Raw genomic sequence first — 16767 nt, 5'->3', positions numbered from 1 at the left:
GCTCAGGGCCCAAATAATCCCCCACCAGAGCTCTCTCTCCAAGCCCCCAGAGAATCAAGGCAGACCCTGCAGTCAATGTGGTGGCCAGGTTTGCTCTTGTCTCGGGGCATCCCCAGCGTCCCCGTGTGGAGGGACGGAGTCGGCTCGGCCCTTCCTCCATCCGTGACATGAACGTCCGTGGCCCTGTTGCGTCTTCGTGATGATCAACGTGTCTTGTCTGTTCTCTGTTGTCTGTTAAAATTCTTTGTCGTGTAGGTAAAATGCAGGATGGCAATGTGGACGCCAGCCAGAGCAAAGGTAACCCTTTTGTATTAACCGGCTTCTGGGGTCCCCACAACCCCTCCCCACGGGCTCTGAGAGCCAAGCCAGAGGCAGACACATCCGCACCTCCAGGTGCTGACGTCTTTGGGGGGTGTGGCTGTGATTCACGTGTTTCCAGGCCAAATGGCGACGTCTCCAGTGAGGACAGGTGTGAGCCAGCCCTTCCCCAGCCTCTGAGCTATGCTGCCCATTCAGCTGAAGGCTTGAAACTGGTTCCTGGAGGTCCTTGGGGGCTAAGAGATAGGTCCTGGGCCCCCCAGTCAGTCCTGCACTGAAGGAGGAGGGGGCTCATCACCCAGGGACAGGGACACTCTCTTCTACCTTTTAAGTCCCCTTTTTGTCCCTCCTGCCTAGTGACTACTTAATAACCCAGCAACATACTCAAGGACCAGCCGGGGAAGTCCAAGCCTCCCTGCCTTGTCTGAAAGTGGGGAAAGCTGAGGGGCCATTTGGGAAGGATCTGTGGGCTTGTTCAGGCCCAGAGGGGACCCCAGCCTACCCTGCTGGGAATCCAGGGTAGAACTGTGTCACTCCCTTCTAGCCCTTGGATCCCGGGTGCAGGGCAGCCATGGCCCTGGGACCAGAGCCTCCCGCAGCTGGAAGAGGCCGACCCCACATCACAGGGGTGTGCTGGACACTGGGGTCCAGGCAGGGAGCGAATGGACGCTCACCACACTCCCCTGGGCAGTCGGGGCGGGGGCCGGGATCCCCACCCAGCGGGCTGACCTGGGTGCGTGCATGTCTGTGTGTGTGTGTGTGTGCGTGCGTGTGTGCGTGTGTGTGCGTGTGCTCTGCAGCCAAACAGCAGGACGGGGCAGCCGCCATGGAGATGCAGCCCCTCAAGAGTGCCGAGGGCGGCGATGCGGACGACAAAAAAAAGGCCAACATGCACAAGAAGGAGAAGTCGGTGCTTCAGGGCAAGCTCACCAAGCTGGCTGTGCAGATCGGCAAGGCGGGTGAGTGCGCAGCGCAGGGGACGGGGCAAGGGGGAGTGGGGGGCGCACAGTGGGACCCCAGGCTGGCTCCCAAGTACCTCACCTGCAGAGTGGGGGCTTGCCTGAGACGGTCCCTGGGGCCCACCCTTTTCCACCACAGCAACCACAGATGCTCAAGTAAGAGGCTGGAGTCAGGGAGGGCAGGGATGGATTAGCCACGCCGGCTGCAGGGCAGAGGGGAGACGAGAGGTTGAGGGCAGTGCCGGGAGCCCAGTGCGAAGCCTCCTGTCTGCGCCTCTGCACAGCCCAGCTTCCCAACCGAGCCGGCAGCTCCAGGTGACGGCTGCTGGGGTCCCCCCTGGCCCGGGAAGCCGAGCCCAGCTGTGGGGCGCGCCCTGCCCGGCTGACACGGCCCGGGCCTCTCCTCCCGCAGGACACGGCGAACGCCGAGGCCTCCCCACCTGGCTGTCTCCCGGCTCTAATTATAGGCACCACAGCGTGGAGAAGGGAGGCAAATTACAGGCCTGACTGTCTATATTTAAACTCGGGGCCTGGCGATAGCTCCCGGCTGCTGGGAGCTTGGCTGCCCGCCCCTGTGACTGTCAGAGGCGGGTAGAGGGGAGCAGAGCCGGCTCTGAAGTTCCACAGCTGGAAGTGGGGGCGGNGAACCGAGCTAGCATGGTGGAAGAGGAGGAGAACTCCATGGCCTTCAAAGCCCTTGCTCTTCTCCAGCCTCCTCCCAGCCTCGCAGGGAATGGAGTTCAAAGTCAAACATGTAGGTTCACACCCCACCTCTGCTACTCTCTCTCCGCCTGAACTCCCTGAAACAGAGCCTGAGATGGGTAGGAGTGAGGTTGTCAAGGGCGAGGGTGCACTCAGGTGAGACCTCTAACGGGTAAGAGACTCGACAGGGCCGGAGGGAAGCCAGATACTTTCTGGTGAAACCCCAGTCTCTCCCTACCTCTGCGGGGTCCGTGCCCCCTCGTGCCCAGGGGACTGGGCTGTTGGACCCCACGCCTCAGCCATTGGATGTTGGCCATCACGTTGGGGGGAGGCACCCTCCCAGGCACTTCCCGACAAAGAGGCTGTTGTCACCCAAGCGCGAGCTTCCTCTGGCAGAGGCCGCAGGTGTGCGCAGCCTCAGGGTCCCTGCCTGCTACCTGCAGCAGATGGGGCCGCGCACACCCGACCGGCAAGGGGGTCCCGGGGGATCCGGGCAGGTAGGCACCTGCGTCTGCTAATTCTACAGCGCTCCTCTAGCCCGTGGCCTTGAACAAGTCGCTTCCCCTCACAGAGCCGCAGTTTCCTCATCCACAAAAGGGCTCCCTGCTCTTTCCTCTGTCTGGAACGCTCTTCCTAAAGGTCACCATCTGCCTGATCCTTCTCATCATTTCCTATCTTCTCAAGTATCACCTCCTCCAGGAAGTCTTCCCTGGACACCCTCGCTAAAATAGTCACTCCCTGCCAGCCCATGTTGTTGCTGTTGTTGCTGTTTTAAGCTTTATTGAGATACAATTATATACCAAAAAATGGCTCACATTTAATGTACGTCTTGATGAGTTTGGACACGTGCATACACCCATGATGCTGTCACCACAAGCAAGGCACGAAACACGTCCACCACCCCCCAAACTTCCTTGTGTCCTTTCATGAGCTGTCCTGTTTTCTGTTCTGGGGGCAAGTGTCAAGAACACTTAACAGGAGACCTATTCTTGACCAATCAAAGTGCGCAAGGCTGCCCTGTTGGCTGTAGGCACAGCAGCGTAAAGCAGAGCTCTAGAACTTCCTTATGTTGCGTAACTGAAACTCTGTACCCCCTGAAGAAGAGCCCTCCCCTTCCGCCTCCCCACAGCCCCTAGCAAGCACCCTTCTACTCTCTTCTTCGATGAGTTTGACTGTTTATATTCCTCATGTAAGTCCTTCTGCATCTGCCTTCTCTCGTTCAGCATGGCGTCCGCAGGTGCATCATGGTGTCGCAAATGGCAGGGTTCCCTTCTTTTGTAAGGCTGAGTCACGTACCGCCGTGTGTCTGTCCCACGTTTCCTTTATCCATTTGTCTGTCGATGGACATTGGGGTTGTCTTCTCATTGATGCCCATGTCACTTTCCGTCTTGCCCTCCTGAAGCTCTTCGCCGCAGCATTATCCGTCTGAATTATCTTGTTCGTGGGCTTGTTTCCCGTCAGCCCCCGCTCTGGAGTCTCAGCTGCCCGAGGACAGGGACTCTGTCCTCTCTGTTGCTGTGGCCCTAGTTCCTGACATAGGAACTACTAGGTGTCTGGGTGAACGAGTAAATAAGCGGTACCAGCTGCACATCACTATCGTGTGAGCGCACATGCAAGCAGCTCTAACTCACTCACATGGTCTCTCAGCGCACATTTCTTGAGCACCTACAACGTGTCACGCAGGCACTTTACATGCGCTGATCGCCTTTGATCCTTACAAAATCACATGAAATCAACATGCATCCCCATTGCACAGAGGAGGAGACTGAGGCTCTGTGAGGGTCAAGGACCTGTCCCAGGCCACGAAGCAAGTAAGTGGCCGAGCTGAGATGTGAGCCAAGGTCGGCCTGGCCCCAGAGCCCTTCTGGCCAAGGGTTTGGCCTGCATCTCGCTTCCCAGGCCCACTCCCCCAGGAAAGGCCCTGAACAGGTCTTTCCCCCTCCTACGCCCCCATGTTACAGGCCTGGTGATGTCGGCCATCACAGTGATCATCCTGGTGCTCTACTTCACCGTGGACACCTTCGTGGTCAACAAGAAGCCATGGCTACCCGAGTGCACGCCCGTCTATGTGCAGTACTTTGTCAAGTTCTTCATCATTGGTGTGACGGTGCTGGTGGTCGCCGTGCCTGAGGGGCTCCCTCTGGCTGTCACCATCTCGCTGGCCTACTCGGTGAAGGTGAGAGATAGAGGGGACCAGGTGGGTGCAGTTGGCTGCCGCCCCCAGCACGGGCTCTGTGGGGGTGGCCCACGGGGCAGGTGTGGGGCTGGGAGTCGAGCTAAGAAGGAGGGAGGGGGCGTGGAGGAAGCTGGGAGAGAAGACGGATGCAGGAACCCAGAGTTCGCATGCCCTCAGGGAGGTCCAGGGCCTGTGGCTCAGTTGGTTGAACACTGGACTCTTGATATTGGCTCAGATCATGATCTCATGGTTCGTGGGGATCGAGCCCTGCATCAGGCTCTGCACTGATGGTGTGGATCCTGCTTGGGGTTCTCTCTCTGTCTCTTTCTCTCTTTGCCCCTCCCCTGCTTGCTCATACACTCACATGCAGGCATAATAAACTTTTTCTTAAAAAGCAGTTGAATGAAGAGGGCTAGGCCCAAGAAAGCTGGCTACGGAAACTTGGGTCTTGGGGGTGTTCCTAGTGCCCCCCCAGATGGCGGTGCCCCCCCTGCCCCCTGCCTCCAGGCCGTGACCCTCCACTGAGCCTGAGTGCTGGGCTGAGCCTCTCCATGGGCACTTCGAGCCTGGCTCACATCGCGGGCTCCTTCTCTTCCCTCGGCCCCCTGGTTTCCCCACCTCACACTCCTGGTTTCCAGGGCCCCGATGCCAGGACGTGCCCGTGAGGACGGAGGCCCAGGCGTGCCTGTAAACAAGGCATTCGCTCCGGGACGTTGGCAAAGCTGCCAGAGGGCACGGCGAGCGTCAGTTTCCAAGCTGGAATTTGGACGGGGCTCACCGATGTAATTTCATACAGAAAAGAGATCTCCGGGCGGGTGCCAGAAAGTGGCAGCTCTGTGTAAAGGATACGGCCCTTATCGTCTCCTTGCTTTAGGGTTCTTGTAGAAACTCCATCCCACAAACCAGAGCCCAAACAGGTCACAACATGATGCTGCATGGGGGCCTGGCGCCCAGAAGTGGAGACTCCCACACAGCCATGAGTTGGGACCCCCGCGGCCACCCAGCTGAGCTCAGGGTATATCTTTGAAAGTCACACAGGGTTAGTTTGGAGGAATTACCTACCGACAGCGTTAGGCCTCTGCACCGTCTACAGTTTGAATCTCTGGCACCTGGTGCCTTCAGCTGTCTTAGGTAGTGTTACTTACACAGTCACTTGATAAACTCAGTACAGCACCCCAACCCAGGAGGGGCGAACTGTCCCCTCTCCAAGCCTGGCCTGCCCCCCTGGGAGCCACCGTCAAAACACTAGACATGACACTTAGATCAGCGCTGACCAATAGAGATGTCATATGAGCGTATGTGTGATTTTAAATTCCCTCGGAGTCACGTTGAAAGGAAAGAGTAAAAAGAAACAAGTGACATTAATTAATAATATAATTTACCTTACCTCATACGTCCAAATTATTATCAATCCCACATGTAATCAATATAAAAATCACTGGTGAGATATTTTACATGTCTTTTTCTCATAAGTCTTCAAAATCCGACATGTATTTCACACGCACCACACATTTCTCATCAGACCAGCCACATCTACAGTGTTCCGTAGCCACCTGCGTATTCCTGAGCCCGACAGACGAACCCTCTTCCGAGAGTATAGATGGGCAGAGGCCCAGTGGAATGGTCCAGGCTGTGAGGTTAAACAGAGCTGGGCTCCTGTCCCAACTTTAACCCTCGTTAGGTGCGTGATCCTGGTCAGATCACTTGGCCGTGGCTTTTTCAAATTGCCACAATGGATGACAATAATCCTCGTTGTAAAATCAGACCAGAAAGTGCAGAAGAACTTTGCAGGCGGTAAGTCTGTAAGTTGATCGTCCAGTCAGCAAACGTTAAGCATTACGAGCATCACAGGTTATAAGAGAAAATGGCAACAGCATGGAACTCTACCAACACCCATTTTGTAGGAATGTGAACTAGTATTACAATTATCCTGCTAAACTTTTTCCCTTTCTAAAAAGAGCGATGAGGAGCAAGAAAAAAGGAAATCAGCTTCCTAGGAGCAGGCTAGCGCTATGCCTGATTCAGCCTCTGGCAACTTCTCATGTCCCTCCTTGCCAGATAGGGCCCCCGTGTCGGGAGAGCCTGCCTTAAGAGCGACAGTTCCTGGAGAATGACTTTATTTACATGACTTGCTTGGGAACCTGAAAGAAGCTAGGAGTGGAGCTGAAAAGACAGGAAGATGAATACCAGAAAATTAATAATAATACATATGGTAGGATTTCATCTTTGTTGTAAGTTTGAAAAGAAAAGATGTTGATACCTAAGCTGTATCAGTTCTGGGTGATGGCATTATGGCTGGTTTTTCTTGTCTGTGTATCTATATTGAAAAGAAATTCGTGATTTTTATTATACAAGTTATGATATGTATGCCATGCAGAAAATGGAATCTACAGTTTTTTTTATGGTTTTTTTTTTCCTGAGAGAGAGAGAGACAGCGTGAGCAGGGGAGGGTCAGAGAGAGAGGGAGACGCAGAATCTGAAGCAGGCTCCAGGCTCTGAGCTGTCAGCACAGAGCCCGACACGGGGCTTGAACCCACAAACCGTGAGATCATGACCTGAGCCAAAGTCGGACACTTAACCGACTGAGCCACCTAGGCTCCCCTATAGATTTTGTTTTTAAGAATCTGTAGATTTTTTGGGGGCACCTGGGTGGCTCAGTCGGTTAAGTGTCCGACTTTGGCTCAGGTCATGATCTCGCGGTTCATGGGTTGAAGCCCTGCATCAGGCTCTGTGCTGACGGCTCAGAGCCTAGAGCCTGCTTTAGATTCTGTATCTCCCTTCATCTCTACCCCTCCCTTGCTCGCGCTCTCTCTGTCTCTCTCTCTCTCAAAAATGAATAAACATTAAAAAAAACATTTAAAGAAGAGTCTATAAATGTTTAAAAGAAGGCAATAAAAATCTATAACTCTACCACCCAGAAATAATGACATTAATATTTTTATATTTTTCCAGATGCCATCCTATGTCTATAAACGCACATATCCAACCTAAATTTATTTATTTTTGGAGGAACCAAATGAAAACCAGGCACCAGTAAAAGAAAGATGGTGCATTTGAAAAGTACTCATAGCTAGATAAGGAATGGTTCTTTCTGTTAGGGTGTAAGAGAAAACCATTTGAGGTAATCAGAAAGGACCCAGCCTTAATTTATATCCTTTTTCCCTTATTTTTTTCCCTAAGGAATACAGATTATCTCCATAATTCAAATTAATAAATTCAATTCATTAAGTCTTTTAAATGGTTCAAACCAAAGCGAAGGAAAAGGCCGTGCCACACACAAGGAGCTCAGATGTCAAGGTTGCAGTGAACGCCCTTTGCATTTGTGGGAAGGAAAGAGCAATGGGCAGAGGCCCATTTACTGCGTGTTTCCATCGTGCCCCACACCCTGGCCCCCCAGCTCCCTCTGCTCACTGTTGCCCTCCCCCTCCCCCTCTTCCCCCAGAAAATGATGAAAGACAACAACCTGGTACGCCACCTGGATGCCTGTGAGACCATGGGCAATGCCACCGCCATCTGCTCGGACAAGACGGGCACGCTGACCACCAACCGCATGACGGTCGTGCAGGCTTACGTCGGCGACGTCCACTACAAGGAGATCCCCGACCCCAGCTCCATCAACGCCAAGACCTTGGAGCTGCTCGTCAACGCCATTGCCATCAACAGCGCCTACACCACCAAGATTCTGGTGAGTGGTGCGGCCTCCTCTGGGGGGGCGACGTCCGTGGGCCGAGGCGCAAGTACCAGGCAGATGGAGCAACGTGACTCGTATTCTTGAATCCTGTTGGTGTCTTTGGGGACGGTCATGGAGTAAGCCACTTGTTTCTCTTTGATTTAGCAATGGTGTTTACACGACGGAAAAATAGTGCTTTAATGGTGTCTCTTAGATCCCATTTTGTAATTGTCCCCCTTACAAAAAAAAAATCCACACTTTTTATTAGCAGGCTTTCGCTACGTAACTACGACAGGCTCCCCTTATCTGTAGTTCTAGCTACCTGCAGTCAGCCTCGGTCCCGTAGCAGATAACTCTCTGCTCACGAGACGTCAGAAGGTCAATAGCAGCCTAATGCTCGGTCGCTTACCTGTATCATTCATCTCACTGCATCCCAGCACGTAGGCACTCTACCATCTCCATCTTCACAAGAGGGGTGAGTACAAAACAAGATACTGAGAGAGAGAGAGAGAGAGAGAGAGAGATGCCATCCACATAACTTACTACAGCATGTGCTATAGCTGTTCTATTTTATTATCAGTTATTCATCAGGTGTTAATCTCTTACTGTGCCTGATGTGTAAGCTGAACTTGATCATGGATATGTACGTTGAGGAAAAAAATCATAGTATACACAGGGTTTGGTACTATCCGCAGCTCTGGGCATCCACCCGAGGTCTTAGAACGTGTCCCCCGAGAATAAGTTGGGGGGCTGCTGTACTCTAAAACTTAGCGGGTCAAAATCGAGCTGTGTTTTTAGCTCTCGATTGTGAGTCGGCACCTCAGGCTGGGCTCAGCGGGGCAGAACTTCTGCTCTCAGCGGGACTCCCTCACACGTCTGCCTCTGCAGTGGCCCAGGGGACAGCCCTGCTCATCTCAGCAGCACCGCAGGCTGGTCTAGGATGGCCCCAGTGGGGACGGTTCTTCTCAGCCGTGTGTGCTCCCGCCTCCCCCAGCAGACTGGCCTGGGCTAGTCCATGGTCATTTTGTCACATCCTACGGCCAACACAAGCCAAGAGTCTTGCCCAGACTCGAGGAACAGGGAGGTGGACTCCACCTCTTGCCAGGAGGAACTCCCAAGTCACATTGCAAAGGGCATGGATTTCGAGAGAAGCTAATTGTGGCCATTTTCACCATCTACCACCGACGACGACATTGTTAGCACCTGCTATGATGCAGCAGCATCGCAAGCTTTGATAAGAAAGACTGTCATTTTCCGGTCTCAGCCAAGCTGCATAGACTCCTCACGCTGTAATCCCTATTTGGTTTCAAAGCGCATTTTTGTAACTAACCAGCATTTGGCTAAAGAGAAGCAGAGAACTGTCCGTCCAGAGGTCAGTCAGCCCCCAGATGCGTAGGGCATTTCTGCAGTGTGAGCATCTGGGTGAGCGGCTGGGCTTTTTTGCTTACCCTCCAAATGTGCACTAACCGTGACCTCTCTCCCTTCTGCCCCAGAGCAGGCTCGAGGCATCACGATCAGTTTGGGATGTGGGAGCCGCCAGCAGCGTTACCCAAATGGGGAGGAGAGTGTGACTCAGCAGCAGCGAGGGGCTGAGGACTGATGGCAGAAGGGGGAGGGGGTAACTTCTGCCTCCAGACACCGGCGCTGCAAGAGCTACCCTGTCCAGGGCTGAGCGGCCGCCCGCATCACATCACCCTAGAGCTGCAGGCTGAGGGAGGCACACGGAGGAAAGGAGAAAGTAGATGGGGAGGACGCAGGCAGATGGGCGATAGAGAGCCCGGTGGGTGATGCCAGAAATGCCCGGGTTTTGTCTTCTTCGCACCCCCACCCCCACCCCAGCTCCAAAGTGGGAATCAAGGGAGATCAGCAATCTTTTATTCTGTTCCCCCGGCCTTCGCACAATCGTACAATCACGAGATGCTGTTCATGATCTTGTCCTGCAAATGTGGCCAAGAGGGGAGCAGAGCAATTCCCAGAGCAGGCACCGGGCGATGGGGCGGCCGCGTGGGCAGAGCCCTGCGAGGTGGGCTTGGATTGATATGTAGGTTACACAACCACCGTAAAAAGGAGCTCTGAGGTCCACCAGGAAGGCTGACGAAACATCTCAGCTAGGCGGTGTTTCATAGCACTGGCCGCAAAGCTCAATTCTCATTTCCCAATGCTGATTGTGTCTAGGTGGCCTAAAGGACAGCGGCCAGTCAGTCTGCCCAGGAAGTGTAGCTGCTGAGACTAGAGAGAGACCAGGGACCCCAGAACTGGGATCTTTGATTTGTCCCCTGATGTGCCTTGAACCCCGGCATCCTCAGACCCCTGTGCCTCTCTTTCTGGGTCTTTTCCGAAAGACCCCTGGCCACCCGGTTCTCCTTGCCGGGGCCTGATGGCCGTTGGTGTAGAAGGGACAGCAGAGTCCCCGGTATGGCAAGGGTAGTGGTGAAGGCTCATGCTCTGGAGCCAGGCAGCCTGGGTTCAGATCCCTCTCTAGCTATGTGAATATAAACAAGTTACTTACCCTCTCGGTGCCTCAGTTTCCTGGGGGAAACCATAGGATTATTGTGAGGATGAAATGAGTTAGGAAGTGACAAACGCTTGCCAGCACAATGCCTGGCTGGTCTTCAGCACTAAGTATGGTTAGTGTTGTCATGAAGTCACCCACTGAATAAAATCACCCGTTGAAAGGGGACTCCGTTTGCAGCAATACAGAGGCAAACCAGTAAACAGACAACAGAAGCATCAGGACTAGAGGGAGAGGGTCCTACCCATAGTCACATAGCCACTTATGGCAAAGCCATGTTATAGATACGCCGAAGCCACTCGAGAGTAGAGTGTCCAGACCAGGCTCTCGGTCACTGAAACCAATTCTGCAGCATCTTTCGTATAGGATGGTCTCAAAGAAGGAAGGCCCGGGGCCAGGCAGTCAGATTCAGATTCAGAGCTAGGGCCTGCCAGCCACAGGGGCCATAGGGTCCCTGAGGGACTGTCCTTCAGGCCCAGAGGAGTCCTGAGAAGAGTGAGGGGCTGCTCACTCCAGAGGAGACTTCCAGCCACCCTGTAAACCAGGCTGGGAGATCTAGACTATAGGACATCCTAAGCCACATGCAGCTTTGACGGGGAAATGAGCCCGGCCTGGGAAGATCGGACCTTGGACAGGGCTGTATCTCCCCCTCCGTGAGGACAATTTCCTCCAGATTTTGTTGTGTCACGTAGGCTCTGGGCTCCTCGTGGGTCAGAAACACATGTATGTCACCATCTCTTGTCCCCAGGCATAGCTCTTGGGAAGTCCTGGGTGGGTGGGGTGACACAAGTGAATTGATTGGTGAATAGATGTATAGATATGTGATCAGTGAGATGAGGACTAGGTAGGGAGCAGGATGGATGGATGGGTGGGGGATGGATGGGTGGGTAGATGAGTGGATGGGTGGATGGGTGGATAAATATGTGGGCAGTGGATGGGTGAATGTGAATTAATAAGATGCTCAGGACAGGACTATCTCTGTGTTCTACTTTCCTGCTCTTGATAAATATGTGGGCAGTGGATGAGTGAATGTGAATTAATAAGATGCTCAGGACAGGACTATCTCTGTGTTCTACTTTCCTGCTCTTGTGGCAGCAAGAGGTCGGGGCTGGTCCCATCTCTGGTCCCTGGCCAATAGCAGTGCTCTCTGGCTTCCTCCAGCATACTGAGCTGATCTCCTCTGCAGCTGCCCCCCGCCCTCTAGTCTACATTGATCTGAAGACCTCCCCATTAGCTAGCACCTTTCATTCTTAAAAAAACAAGAACAAGAAAAAGCCTACTTGAGTATTTGCAAGGATACGATGTGTGGATGTCATCTACATGGATTCTCAGACCTTAGAGACGTCCCCTCACTTTATCTGGGGCCCAGAAATAGAAAGGGACTTGTGCCAAGTCACCCTGTGGACTATTAAAGCTGGAATCCAGACGTCTGGACACCCGGTGCAAGAAGCAATGAGGTTTGGCGCTGAAGGCCACCAAACCGAGGTTCACACCTCAGCTCCAGCACTTACCACCTGTGTGACCCTGACCAAGGTACCTGACCTTTTGAGCTTCCGTTTTCCACTCTTTCAGGTCCACAAAGTGAGTATATAATTCATCATAATTGCCAGCATTCACTGAGCCAGGCTCGATGCTGAGCACTGACCCCATTCTGCCTTGTATGGCATCCCCAGGAAGTAGGTGATGTCGCATCTCTAATTCAGATGACACCCTGAAGCTGGGAGAAGTTAAACATCATGCTGGGTGGTCCGGAGCAGATAAGAGGCTGAGTCAGGATTAGGACCCGGGTCTGTCCCACCCAGAGCCTGCGCAGCTCACCATCCCTTCCCACCCAACTCACGCAGCTGCACCTTTGCCTTGAGGCAGCTTCAGAGCTACTGTGAAGATCAGATGAGAAAACCGACGTGGGGCTCCCAGCTACGTAGCAGTGCTCAGTCCACATTCGTTGTTACTCTTACTACTTCTGTTGTTATTTCTGAGCCTCTTCCTCTGTCATTTCTCTCACCAGCCACTGTCTCGCTTGGCCCTCCACCTCCCTTCCAGGGGACGAAGGCACATATGACCCCTCCCATCTTGCAGCTAAAAACACTGAGCTGCAGAGACATCAAGTAACCTGGCCAAGGGGCAGAGTTGGGCCCAGAAAATTCTGGAGGAGTTTACGGAGGGGGCAAGGACATTTTGGGCAGGGACACAGCCCTGCAAAGGCCCAGAGACCTGAAGATGCATGGCTCACTCAGGTGATCTGTGGCCTGTGCATTTCTCTGGGGCTAGAATGATGAGAATCGAGGCTGGGGGGGTCAGGGGGTGGGGACAGCTAGGTGGCATCAGATAAGCCCTCAAAAGGACGCTGCTCCTGGTGCTCAGAAAAACCACCCCAGGCAGAGGTGGAGACTTGTGTGAGGGTCACAGCTAGGGGCAGGGAGGCCAGGAAACGTGGCCTAGAAGGGCCCTCCCAGCTGGCCAGCCTCACCCCCATAGCCCCATCCCTTCTGAGGATGGCAGAGCTTGCTTCGTTCCCGTCTCATTTCTAATCATCAGGAACTAAACTTGCCCTCTGAGAGAAGCTATGTGACTCATCCTTTGGTGAGAAGTTGCCTCCCTGCCTCAGAAATCCTGGGGCAGCCTCACATCTCCTTTGTTGCCTCTGACTCTTTGAACATCAGGACTTCTCCTAGCTTCCCGCCATCACCCTGCAGCTTCTCAGAACCACAGCTGAGTTTTCAGATGGAAATGCCTCCTTCCTCAGACTTCGGAGGCCTTGTGCTTTCTCGGGAGAACATTCTCCTTTGCCAACCGTGTGTGCTCTGTGCGCCGAGACCATCAAGCAGACCTTAACTTTATATTTTATGAGACCGCTTTGAAAGTAGGTTGACAGTGCAGTTAACATCTGAATTATTAAGCTGAGGATGGGGACTTGTGGAGCTGAATTGTCGGAAGCTTATGGCGTATTTCTGAAAACACAAACTGTTGAGAGAAAAACAAATCTCCCTGGAGCCCCAGAAGCGTTCTGGAGGAAAGGGGAGGAGGGGTTTTCCTGGCAGGATAGTTTTCCAGAATGAATAAGCCAAACGTCACGACCTACGTAGAAACCCCAGGTCCTCAGCTTACCCCATTCCTGAGCTCACGTAGCTGAGATGCCCCCTCACCCCAGAGAGCCCCAGGAAGGAAGGCAGAAAGGAGCTGCTGAGCTGTATTTCCCATAAATCTTAGAACCTGGGCACTTAGAGAGGGGGAGGGGGACTCCAGGAGGCAGAGAGCAAACGCTTGAGCTCCGATCTCCTGGCTCCAAAGCCAGGACTCAACTGAATATTCCAGTGACCCTCAGGGTCCCCAAGTCAAGCCACATGCTGGCTCTGGCCAAGCTAGGCATGCCGAAAAGTGTGGAAGACTCTGGAGGTGACTTTGCAGGGCATGAAGATGGAGACGTGGAGGGGGCTGTGGTTCTGGGATGTGAAACGGCAGGGGCCTGCGTGCGGAATTCGACACCCGGTTTGGTGGTTTTCATTTTGCATTTTTGTAACCACTGTCTTTGGGAGGAAAGTTCAAAGCAAATAACTGTACCTGGGGAATTTGGATTTTTAACAGAGTTATTATTCCTTGTATCACACGCTGTCACCCTACATGTGTGCATGTACACACACACATACACACACACTCACACAACACTCACACGAACACACACACCCACACACATATATACCACACAACTTACACCACAGACACACACACGCACACGCACTTGCACACCATGCACACACTCCACACACCTACGACTGCACACGCACCACACCTCAACTATACACACCGTGCACGTACACTGTGCTTGCACACTGCACACCCCATACACACACGCACAACTGCGCTCACACGCCGTGCACAATCACACCGCACACACACACTGCCTGGGAAGATCTCCAAGGAACTTGCTTTCCAGGAGTCTGTCTCCCCGCGGATGGCAGCCCGTCTCGGTCTGTTGTCCTGGACGCTCACACCGACCCGGCTTCCCAGCCTCCAGGGCACACCCCGCGGCCCTGTGCCTCATGTCCCTCAGGAGGCCCAGCACCTGGAAGCTCCTGGGGAGGCCGGCCTTTAGATGACAGTTCTGGAGGCCGGAGCTCCACCCCATCCGGCCCCCGCATTGGCAGCGCCCTGGACACACAAGCGTGAAGTTATCCACGTATTCATTCCCCAGGTATTTACCGAGGACCCCGCAGCGGGCGGCAAACGTAAGCAAGACAGACACATCCCCCATCAACCCCTTGGACTCCAGGTCCGTCACCAACCAGCGCGTAGCTAACTGAAGATCTGCAGTGGAGACAGGCAGGGCTGCAGGGGGAACGTGGGCTGTGGGCTCAGAGCCGAGAACACTGGGGTCAAATCCTGTGGGGGCCGCTTAGTAGCAGTGGGACTCGCCTTGCGGGCACCGCTGTGAAACGGGGATGCTGGGAGCCGGCCGCCCAGGGATCTGGGCGTGGACGACCAGATCGTGCATGTGACAAGCCCGTTAGTGACGGGGCAGAGTCGACATCCACACAGGGGCCACTGACGCTGCTGTTGCCTGCGCTGGGGTCCACCTGGGCATCAGGGAGGCTCCCCGCCTATCCTTGAGGGGTGAGGAGGAGCGGGCCAGGCCACCGGAGATAGCCGCTCGGCACAAAGTTGTTCTCTAACACGCTCCTAATCCTCAGGCTGTAGATGCTACCGTTTACTATGCTATGGTTGTTGGGTTACTTGGGGGGACTTTTTAGAGGCGTTTTAGTGGTAAAATACATGCGACGTCGAATGAATCATCTTCATTGTTTTTCGGCGCACAGTCCAGCAGCATTAAGTACACCACCATGCACCCCAGACTTTGCATCTTCCCAGACTGGCGCCCCGCCCCCATCAAATGTGGACTCCCGCTTCCCCGCACAACCAGCCCCCGGCACCCACCAATCCTTCTTTCCATTTCAATGAATCTGACTCTTCTAGGCAGGTACCTCGTACAGGTGGAATTATATAGGGTCCGTCCTTTTGTGAGTGGCTCTTTTCACTTATGGTGTCCTCAGGGTTTCTCCGTGTTGTCCCACGTGTCAGAATTTCCTCCCCCTTTAAGGCTGGATGACACTGCCTTGCACGGATAGACCCCACTTTGTTTATCCGTTCATTGGTTGAGAGGCACTGGGATCGCTCCCACGTCTTGGCTCTTGTGAGTGATGCCGCTGTGAGCATGGATACACAGATACCTTTTCTGGTTCCCGCTTCCGATTCTTTTGGGTGTATACCCAGAAGTGCAATGCTGGAGTGTGTGGCTATTCCATCGTTTCATTTCTCGACGATCCGCTGGCCTGTTTTTTCACGGCGGCAACACCATGTTCCCTTCCCACCCACGGTGCACAGGGTTGCGATTTCTTCACACCCTCACCAACGGTTGTTGTTTTCTGTTTTGTTTATTTACAATAGCCATCCTAATGAGTGAGAGGTGGTACACGCCAGCGATGCTGTTTTCATCTCATTTGTGCAGATGTTATTTATAACTTGGAGCTCTTTAAGTCATTATTCCTTGCTCTATTTAAACCCCCCCGCCCCAGCATCCCAAAACAGGGACATGAATTCTCCTCTCAAAATTATGCCTTGTGGCTACACCCAGCATTCCCAAAGGGCTCAGGACTACATAGGGAAATGTGCGGGATGAAGCTCTTGCACTGGGAGCCAGGGGGCTTGGGGTCAACCCTAGGCCTGCCCCTCTGAGGTCTGCGACCGTGAGCCAGCCACTCCCCCCCTGGGCTTCTTACTTCCTGTCCATTAAAATGGAAACAATACTGATGCCTTAACTCCCTTACAGAATTGGAGCCCTGGAGATAAAAAGGCTCTTGGAAAGTCTACAGCAATAGCAAAACCTCTGAGTTTGTCAAGAAAAAAAAAAAAAAGTCAAAAGAAAAAAGAATGGGCCCCTGCTTCTTAGCAATGCACGTAGGCGATCTGGGAGCTCAAGTTCATGGAAACAAATTGAATTACGTAGGAGGCAGCTCTGCCATTTGCAACCATGGATTGTTTGAAATCCTTTTAGAGGAAAATTAAAATATCTCACAGAGGGTAATAAAATGCCGGGTACTTTGAAGGCATAACTGCTCAGCTCTCTTGGGCAAAGAAATAATTAGGCATTTTTATTTAAGCCCTCCGAGCCGTCATTTTCTTTCATTGTCGGAGAGGGGAGAAAAACTGGTGTGGAAAATACATAAAAACTCTGGAAATTACCAGAAGATTAATCATGAAAATGTAGAAAACATTCAAAGTAAGTAAATGTGTAATTTTTAAAGCACAACGTAACACCGTACAACTGCAAACATCAGAAATGGGAAGCCATACTAAGGGTGCCTTTGTTTCCAGATCAAATCCCACCAAAGAGCCCGGGAGTGGGGAGCCTTCCCAGGCCTGTGGTGCTGGGCAC

The 16767-nt window shown here is 53.2% G+C and overlaps 1 protein-coding gene across 1 annotated transcript in view; it reads left to right on the top strand.

Annotated features, from left to right (window-relative positions):
* Positions 1-16767, top strand: part of ATP2B2 (ATPase plasma membrane Ca2+ transporting 2) — a 111930-nt gene that overhangs the window by 63627 nt on the left and 31536 nt on the right. The window contains exons 6-9 of the mRNA XM_077751479.1: positions 256-297; positions 1119-1277; positions 3941-4155; positions 7598-7840. Of these exons, the coding sequence (XP_077607605.1) occupies positions 256-297; positions 1119-1277; positions 3941-4155; positions 7598-7840 (659 nt within the window). The remainder of the gene's footprint in view (positions 1-255; positions 298-1118; positions 1278-3940; positions 4156-7597; positions 7841-16767) is intronic.

This window comes from Crocuta crocuta, unplaced genomic scaffold (genome assembly GCF_008692635.1).
Source record: "Crocuta crocuta isolate KB4526 unplaced genomic scaffold, BGI_CrCroc_1.0 scaffold69, whole genome shotgun sequence".
NCBI classification, from domain to species: domain Eukaryota; kingdom Metazoa; phylum Chordata; class Mammalia; order Carnivora; family Hyaenidae; genus Crocuta; species Crocuta crocuta.
This window is presented reverse-complemented; position numbering and strand designations above follow the sequence as displayed.